The 8,633-nt window shown below is 51.4% G+C and overlaps 1 protein-coding gene across 1 annotated transcript; it reads right to left on the reverse strand.

Annotated features, from left to right (window-relative positions):
• Window positions 1-585: 585 nt before the first annotated feature.
• On the reverse strand, window positions 586-1,454 carry OXT (oxytocin/neurophysin I prepropeptide). The gene is made up of 3 exons (XM_022592970.3): window positions 1,335-1,454; window positions 822-1,023; window positions 586-730 (listed from the first exon to the last, which is right to left on the reverse strand). The coding sequence occupies exons 1-3, from the start codon at window positions 1,452-1,454 to the stop codon at window positions 675-677; spliced, it is 378 nt and encodes a 125-aa protein (XP_022448678.1). The 3' UTR covers window positions 586-674.
• Between the last annotated feature and the right edge of the window lie 7,179 nt (window positions 1,455-8,633).

The following is an 8,633-nucleotide window of genomic DNA, read 5'->3' on the forward strand; positions in this document are numbered from 1 at the left end:
CTCCTGGGTGGGACAACAAGCCACAGGGTGGCTGTGCTGGCCCTCCTGCCCAGCCTCCCCAGCTTGGCCATCCCTTCTGAGAGTACGGGTGGCCTCCTGCGGCCTGAGAGTCCAGCTCCTTGGAAACGTGAAGGCCCTTCAGCTGCCCCAGCCAAGCTCCCCTCCCCCAGGCCAGCCCTCATGTGTGGCCCAAGCCTGCTTCCAGATGTCAGGAAGTCTTTCACTCTCTACGACCAACCTCCTGCCCTTCCTCTGGTGCCCCGTCAGACTCGTATCTCTGCAGGCCCCACTCTGTCGCTTTGGACCTTAGAAAGTTCCTCTCATGTCCAGCCTGCTGTAGGCCCCCACCTCTGTTTGGAGTGGGAAGCAGGGGGCTGTTTCCATCTCCCTGGGAGCCTGCCGTGTCGTCCCCCTCCTTCCTCCATCAACCCCTACAGGATGTCACCGCGGAACGGCATCCTTCTCCCCTCGGGGTGGCGGCTTTAATTCCCTATGAAGCGCCGAGAGCCGGCGATCTTCGACTCCCCCAACGCCCTCCCTTCCCAGTTCTGACACTTAGACGCGAGTCGGGTTGGAGGGGAAAAAAATCTGCTTTATTTAATAGTCATAATTCCTGGGGGTGGCTACGGAGGGAGCGAGGGCTGCGCTCCGACGGTGTCGGTGGCCGGCGGGTCTCAGAGCTGGGAGAAGGCGGCCTCGGGGTCGCAGGCGGGGTCGCCGCGGCAGCCGTCTGCGTGAAGAGACGCCGGGTCAGGGCCCGCCACGGCCCGCCCCGCCTGGTCCCGGTGTCCCGGTCCCGCCCCGGCTCCAGCCTGACTCACCCGGGCTGCAGCAGATGCCGGCGGCGGCGCAGCGGCCCCCGCTCCCGCACGGCTTCTGGCCCGACTGGCAGGGTGACGGCAGGTAGTTCTCCTCCTGGCAGCGCAGCGCCTCGGCCGTGCCCACGAGGCAGCCCAGCTCGTCCCCGCAGCAGATGCTGGGCCCGAAGCAGCGGCCTTTGCCCCCGGGGCCGCAGGGGAGACACTGGCGGGAGGGCGGGGGTGAGCCGGGGGCGGGGAGGGGCCCGGGCCCGGGAGGGAGAGCCTGCGGGGCGGGGGGCTGAGCCGGGTGGGGGTGGGCAGGGCAGAGGAGTGCCGGAGGTTCGGGGTCTCCCTGGGGCTCTTTGGCCCCCAGAAGCGGTCGAAGGAGGGGACTCAAAAGCTACTCGGCTGCCTTGGTTCCCAGGCCAGGCGGGGCCGGCGCGGGGTCAGCGCGGGAAAGGGAGCGGCAGGGGCGACCCTGTGGCTGCGGGTTGCCCAGCCTCAAGCGCCGCGGGACTAGGGCTGGGCGCTCACCTTGCGTACGTCGAGGTCCAGCACGGCCCGCTTGCCGCCCAGGGGGCAGTTCTGGATATAGCAGGCGGAGGTCAGCGCCAGGAGGCCGAGCAGGCAGCAGGCAAGGCTGGGGCCGGCCATGGTGCGGGCGCGCTAGGTCCGGGGTCCGGCGGCTGCGCTGTCTCTCTGGCCCGGCTTTTTATGCCCAGGGGCCGCGTAGGCGGAGCAGTGTCTAAGAGGGCCGCCGCATGACTGGTCACAGCAGGCCGCTGCGGGTCAGGCCCTGCGCCCCCGGCGTGCCCCCTCATTTGCAGGGTCCAGGCCGGGTCAAGGTCACCGCATCGGCTAATGGCTAATGGACCTGGCGATGATAGCGAATGCCGAATGCCGCTAGGGGAAGGAAGCAGCTCTGGGAGGGGAGCCAGTGCCGTGGCCTGGGCCCTAGGGTGGGACAGGGTTTGGTAGGGGGGACCCTACAGCCCCCTCCCCCATTCCCAATACCTTGGGGTGGGGGTCAGGCTGGACCCTCGGGCCCCTCCATGCCAGAAGAAAGTCCGGCAGGACTCCCCCTCTGCCCTCTCGGCCAACCACACACGCAGCCTAGCTCCCCTCTACAAAGAAGTCCTCCTCTTCCTGAACACAGATTTCCTGGAACCCCAGCCCCACTCCCCACACCAGCAACCATTTCCCTGCACCCGGAACTGGGATCGGAAAAGATTTTATTTTCTCTCATTTCTAACTGAAATTCAGCCTTTCCTCAGCTGTGAGGTAGACAACAAACCACAGTGGAATTTGCAATACCCATGGCTTTGTTGCAAATCAAAATGGCAGATGTCCTCCTATCCCATTACAACAGCTATCGCAAATGTCTCTAAACATCAGACTCACCATCACTTTGAAATTACGGCAGTTATTGGACCTGCCACTAGATCTTGTTAGCTAAGGCTTTAAATAAAGAAGCACAGTTGTGACTGTATCTCAAATGTTTTTAATATTTTGATACCTGCTCACAAATATAACTGGTTTCATTTGTAATTCTATGTTTTTAGTTATGCATTTAAAAACAGTGATTTTGGGAGACTTCCCTGGTGGTCCAGTGGTTAAGAATCCGCCTTCCAATGCAGGGAACTAAGATCCCACATGCTGCGGGGCAATGAAGCCTGTGCACTGAAAGTACTGAGCCTGCGGGCCACTACTAGAGATCCAGCATGCCGCATGAAGATCCCACGTGCCGCAACTAAGACCCAACACAGCCAAAAATAAAATTGAAAAACAACTGATTTTTTTGCATTTTTAATGTACAGTATCTTAAAATGAAAATCATTAAAAATAAAAGAAAGACAGACCGCCTCAGTGGAAAGGGTGTTGATCAGTGTTGTCATGACCAGGGAGGTGCTCAGCATGGATCCTCCTTCAAGAAGGGACTTGCCACCCAGCTGCTGGGAGAGTGGTCATCAGATAGCCTTTGGCTGACAGCCCATCCAAGGCCTGCCTCAGCTACAGAGAGCCGCCTGTCCCAAGGTCATAGTCACATCCTCCCCCGGTGGCCCACATCCAATGACTGGTCCATTTTGGCCTAATGCCGGACAGCTCTGAAGGATTATTTCAGCTCAGGACATCCCTGTGGGGTCAATTGAGCCTTGCATGGAAGTTCTCCCTCCTCCTAGCCTTGTTTCCACCTCCTCACTCCCACAAGTGTGGGTCCCAAGGGCCCTTGGTAATAAGCATCCTGCATGTTAAACTCCATCTCAGTCTGCTCTCTGGGGATCCCAACGTGCAATAGGAAAAAATGAGGTCATTGTCATCCCTGGGAGAGGAGACAGCCTCCTCTGCACTCTTGTTGACCCCCTCAAGGTGGGTGCTGAGGCTGCCAGGCTGAGCAGATCAGGCAGACCTGGATTACCAGTCAGCAGCTGGTCTTGTTTCTCACCCAAATCAGCTCATTGGCATTGCCGGGCTAGAAGGCCAAGGGCTTGACCCTGGAGGCAGCCCCAGAAAGGCCTCCCGCCTGCCCTGTGAGCACAGTGACCTCACCCAAGTTAACACATGCACATAGATTATTTCAGCATAGTGTCCCCCAGAGGACAGTGTTCCTTCAGCTGTTCAACAACTGTCATCTGAAGATGCACCAGGTCCCAGTACAGATGCTTGGAAACATCAGTGATACAAACAGACAAAAATCCCAGGCCTCAGGGGCTTATATTCTAGTGGAGGGGGAGAAGCAAGAAACATATTTCAGTGGGTTAGGAAGCAGTAAGTTCTATAGAGGAAAAGGTGGGACTTGTTGCAGTTTTCCTGAGGTGCTCAGTCTAGGCCTGTTTGTGAAGGTGACATCTGACATTTGAAGGAGGTGAGGAAAGAAGCCATGTGGATATCTGAGGGTGGACTGGTTTTCTATTGCTATGTCACAAGTTACCACAAATTTAGCAGCTTAAAACAACATCTACTTATTACCCCACAGTTTCTGTGGGTCTGGGCACGGCTCAGCTGGGTCCTCTGCTCAGTGTCTCACAGGGCTGCAGTCAAGATATCAGCCAGGCAGCATTCGTTTCTGGAGCCTGGGATATTGTTGGCAGAATGCATTGCCTTGCAGCTGTAGAACTCATGTGATTTGCATCTTCAAGGCCAGCAACAGAGAGAAAGAGTCTTTGGTACTTCAAGTCTATAAGTGCAGGCGACCCTCTTTTATTTTATTTTATTTTTTTAATAACTTTTTAAACTTTATGTATGTTTTCTTTTTTTTAATGTAAATTTATTTATTTATTTATTTTTGGCTGTGTTGGGTCTTCGTAGCTGTGCGCGGTCTTTCTCTAGTTGCTGCAAGCAAGGGCTACTTTTCGTTGCGGTGCGCAGGCTTCTCATTGCGGTGGCTTCTCTTGTTGTGGAGCACGGGCTCTAGGTGAGTGGGCTTCAGTAGCTGTGGCACGTGGGCTCAGTAGTTGTGGCTCTCGGGCTCTAGAGTGCAGGCTCAGTAGTTGCGGTGCACGGGCTTAGTTTCTCCGCGGCATGTGGTATTTTCCCAGACCAGGGCTTGAACCCGTGTCCCCTGCATTGGCAGGTGGATTCTTAACCACTGCGCCACCAGGAAAGTCCTCAACCCTCTTTTAAAAGGGCTCCCCTAATTAGGCCAGGTCCACCAGGGTCATCTTCTAACTCAAAATCAAAGTGATTAATTTGGATAATTGGGCCCTTAATTACATCTGCAAAATCCCTTCATCTTTAGCTTATAGTATAATCATGGGAGTGATCCCCCAACACTTTTGCCATATTCTTCTATTGGTTAGAAGAAAGTTACAGGTCCTACCCACATGCAACTGGAGGAGATTACACAAAGGTATGGATACCAGGGGTGGGAATCACAAGACTATTTTAGAATTCTGGAGGGAGACTATTCTAGGCGGGAGAAAGAGCAAGTGCAAAGGTCCTGAGGTGGGAATGTTTGACACGTTCAAGGAATAGCAAGGAAGCCAGTGGGACTGGAGCAGAGTGACCGAGTCCTGAGGTCAGAATGTTCACATGGGACTGGGTCACATAGGCCCAAATGAAATGGGGAACCAGAGAGGGTTCTGAGCAGAGGCATGATGTGATTGGGTTTACATGTTATTAGCACAACTTTGGATATCTTGTTGTGAAAAGGCTGTGGGAAAAAGGTGGAAGCAGGGAAGAGGAGGCTACTGCAGCAATGCCTGCGAGGAATGACAATGGGCTGGACAAAGGTGGTGGGCAGAAGTGACCCATTTCTGGGTGTATTTAGAAGGAAGCGCCAGTTGAGGTTTGCTGATGGGTTGGATATGGGTGGGAGAGAAAAAGAGGAGTCAAAGACAACTCCAAGGCTTTTGGCCTGACAAGTGGGAAGAAAGGAGCTGCCATCAGCTGGGATGGGGACCCTGAGGGTGGCTCAGATTGGGGCTGGGAAGGGCAGGAGCTCAGTGTGGACATATGACATTTGAGGTGTGCATCACATGTCCAAGGAGACCGTGAGCAGGCATTTGGGTTTTAGAGTCTGGAGTTCAGGAGAGAGGGCTGGGCTGCAGATATGTAAATGTGGACATCATCAGTGCCAATATGTAAAGGCACAGACCTGAAGGAGGTCGCTTAGGGGGAGAGAATTGAACCCTGAGTAAGGTCGGAGAAAACAAGAGTATGAAGACGGGATTTCAAGGAGGAGGAAGTGATCAGTTGTGCCAAATGCTGCCTGACATAAAAGTTGAAATTCTTTATTTAAACAATTTCAATAAGGTATAATTTATATGGCATAAAATTCACCCATTGTAAGAGCACAGTTTGATGATTTTTAGTAAACAGTTGTGCAACCATCAGCACAATCCAATTTTAGGACGCTTCCATCCTAGGAAAAGTCCTTCGTGCTTGTTTGCCATTACTCCTTGTTCCCATCCTCAGCCCCAGGAAACCACTGATATAGATTCACCTTTTCTAGAAAGTTCCTATAAATGGAACCACACACAGTATGTAATCTTTTGTGTCTTGTTTCTTTCACTTGCCATAGTGCTGTTGAGGTTCATCCAAGTGATTGTATGTGTCACCAGTTTGTTCCTCTGTATTGCTGAGAAGTAGTCCATGGATGGACCACATTTTGTTTATCCATTCATCAGCTGATGGACATTTAATTGTTTCCAGTTTTGGCTATTACAATAATCTTGCTATGAATATTTATGTACAAGTCTTTGCATGGGCATATGCTTCATTTCTCTTGGTTAGTTACCGAGGAATAGAATTGCTGGGTCCTATAGTAAGTGTTCGATGAACTCTTTAAGAGGTGAGCAGTGGGCTTCCCTGGTGGCGCAGAGGTTACGAATCTGCCTGCTACTGCACGAGACACGGGTTCGAGCCCTGGTCCGGGAAGATCCCACATGCCATGGAGCAACTAAGCCCATGCACCACAACTACTGAGCCTGCGCTCTAGAGCCCGCGAGACAAAACTACTGAGCCCATGTGCCACAACTACTGAAGCCTGCATGCCTAGAGCCTGTGCTCTGCAACAAAAGAAGCTATTGCAATGAGAAGCCCATGCACCGCAATGAAGAGTAGCCCCCACTCGCTGCAACTAAAGAAAGCCCGTGTGCAACAATGAAGACCAAATGCAGACAGAAATAAATTAATTAATTAAAAAAAAAAAAAAGAGGTGAGCAGTATCACCTCCACCTAAGTGGAAGTGCTGCCTGATGGTCCTGGTGCAGACCCAGTCAAAGCCCACATGAAGTGGTCCCCCAGCAGCAGCTGGAGGAAGAGTAGGGCTGAGAGAATTTTGGTGCATAATGGTGTCCCACACAACCTTGATCTTCAATGCTGCAGCTTCCTTCTCTATTCTTATGTCAGAGTGACTGAGTACTGCTAATGGGAATCTCACAGCTACAAAGAGTGAGCAGTTTCTAATTTCAACTAGTCTCTCAGTACTGTTCACGAATTATTTTCCTTTGCTGAGTCAGCTATTTTTTCCCACACCACTGCCTATGTGGAGACAGTCCCACACACTGATTGTAGATTCAGAAAACAATCTAACCCCAGGTTAGATGTGATACGCATTAGATTAGATTGTTTTCTCTGAGCTGATACCGTACCTCCATCTTCAATAGGCTGTTCTGGTGTTCTCCAAGGCCAGCTGCTTCTGATGAACAGGTGCATGGTAAGACCAGGAAAATCCACTGCCCTCTTTCTTTTCCTATAAAGGGAGCTCTTTGGTCAAAAGCAATTTGGTGGAATATCCATCATGCTGTATTTCAGTGTGTCTATAAATGTTGGTGCTAGCAGTGACTGGCTGAGCCCCAGGGGATGGTGCCCAACTTGGTCTCTGCTGTTGGTGGGTTAGATTCTCAGTGGTGCTGGTAGCCAGGTCAGCCTTCGCGGTTGAGCCCACACACAGTCTCAACCCCCGCCACCATGACCACTTTGTTCATGAGTCCACTGAGCAAGAATTGGGGTGGATGGGATAGAGGATGTCTGACATGCACAAGTCACCTTGTTCACCTGATTACTGACAGCCACCTCTGCAGTAGGTTCCTTTGGTGAGATTCAACAAATATTCCACAAATATTCTCCAACTTCAGGTCCATTCTGAGAGGTCCATCCACATACTTTTCCACATGCCTCCACGTTACCAACCTCCCATCATATTCCTTCTAAGTCCCAAGTCCCTTATCATGCAGCCAAAACATTAGCTACTTATCTGTCCCTAAGGCTCTCTCTAGCTCCAGGTTAAGTGACTGTGATGTAATTTATCAAGTACAGCCAATTGGAGAAAATTCATCTCCTTACTGTCTTTCAGGGCCACTTAAGCAAGACAGCAACACTGTAGCCATCTGCCACCTGGACATGAGCTGTCTGAAAACTGGACTTCATTTTTTCCTCTTTGGTCAACTGGACATATAAGACTCCCCATGAGATCACATGTATGGGCTGGGGAGGGAACATGAGCTCAGGAAGAGTCCATCTGTCCATGAAGCTAATCTGACCCACAGCTGACCACACACCGTGAATGAGCCTGGCCAAGAGCAGAAGAATCACCCATAAGACTTAGAGACTCATGAGCAGTAATAAGTATTTATTGTTTCAGGCCAATAATGTTTGGGTGGTTTGTGTACAGAATAAGCTAACTGATACACCCTGGAGTCTCAGCATCAGGTAGTCTCCGACAAGGAGCTAGTGACTTGTCAGAAAGGGTCATAGCTTTGTTCTAAAACCCTAGGGACTTCTGATGTGAGACCCCACTGGGGCTTGCCACAGGCTTCCCCAGCATTCTGGCCACCCGTGGGCATCTTGAGCATGGGGGGTCGGCTGGGTCCTAAGGCCTAAAAGGCAGAGCTGCCTGCCTTACAGCTGGATCTCCTGTGGTGTCCTCTTGCCCTGGATGACCTCAAAGCCCACAGCCCTTCTGGTTCTGCTAAATGGGTCAGAGTAGTACATTCAAATGTGGCCAATGTGGATTCCAGTATCTGGAGGTCCACTGTTCAATGCATCTCTTTTTCAGGGATAAACGGCTCAAGGTATAGCAACTTGTCCATTGTTTCTTTAGGGGTAGAAAGACATCTCTTTTGCTGTTACTATAAGAGCAACACACTTATTTACATAAGAGAGGGTATTCATATGATGCGCTCTCTGCTTTCTTGGCCAACAAATTTATGCAGTCATTTCTAGCTATGTCACCTTGTCTCATGATGGGAAATATTTCTCCTTCACTTTTACTTATCAGAGTAAAATTTGCATAAAGTGCACAAATCTTACATGTGCAGCTCAGTGGATTTTTACCCATTTATACTTTGTAAAACACTACAATGATCAGCACCCTAGAAGACTCCCACATGC

The sequence above is a fragment of the Delphinapterus leucas genome, chromosome 15 (genome assembly GCF_059928025.1).
Source record: "Delphinapterus leucas isolate spDelLeu-1000000601 "Yukka" chromosome 15, BTC_Dleu_Yukka2, whole genome shotgun sequence".
NCBI lineage: Eukaryota > Metazoa > Chordata > Mammalia > Artiodactyla > Monodontidae > Delphinapterus > Delphinapterus leucas.

What these genes read in the sequence shown, in the direction of transcription:
- OXT (XM_022592970.3), bottom strand. Translation starts at nt 1,454, where the DNA reads ATGGCCGGCCCCAGCCTTGCCTGCTGCCTGCTCGGCCTCCTGGCGCTG. An exon ending in TGGACCTCGACGTACGCAAG is followed by an intron (nt 1,024 to 1,334) that starts GTGAGCGCCCAG and finishes CCCTCCCGCCAG; the next exon opens with TGTCTCCCCTGCGGCCCCGG. An exon ending in CGGCATCTGCTGCAGCCCGG is followed by an intron (nt 731 to 821) that starts GTGAGTCAGGCT and finishes CTCTTCACGCAG; the next exon opens with ACGGCTGCCGCGGCGACCCC.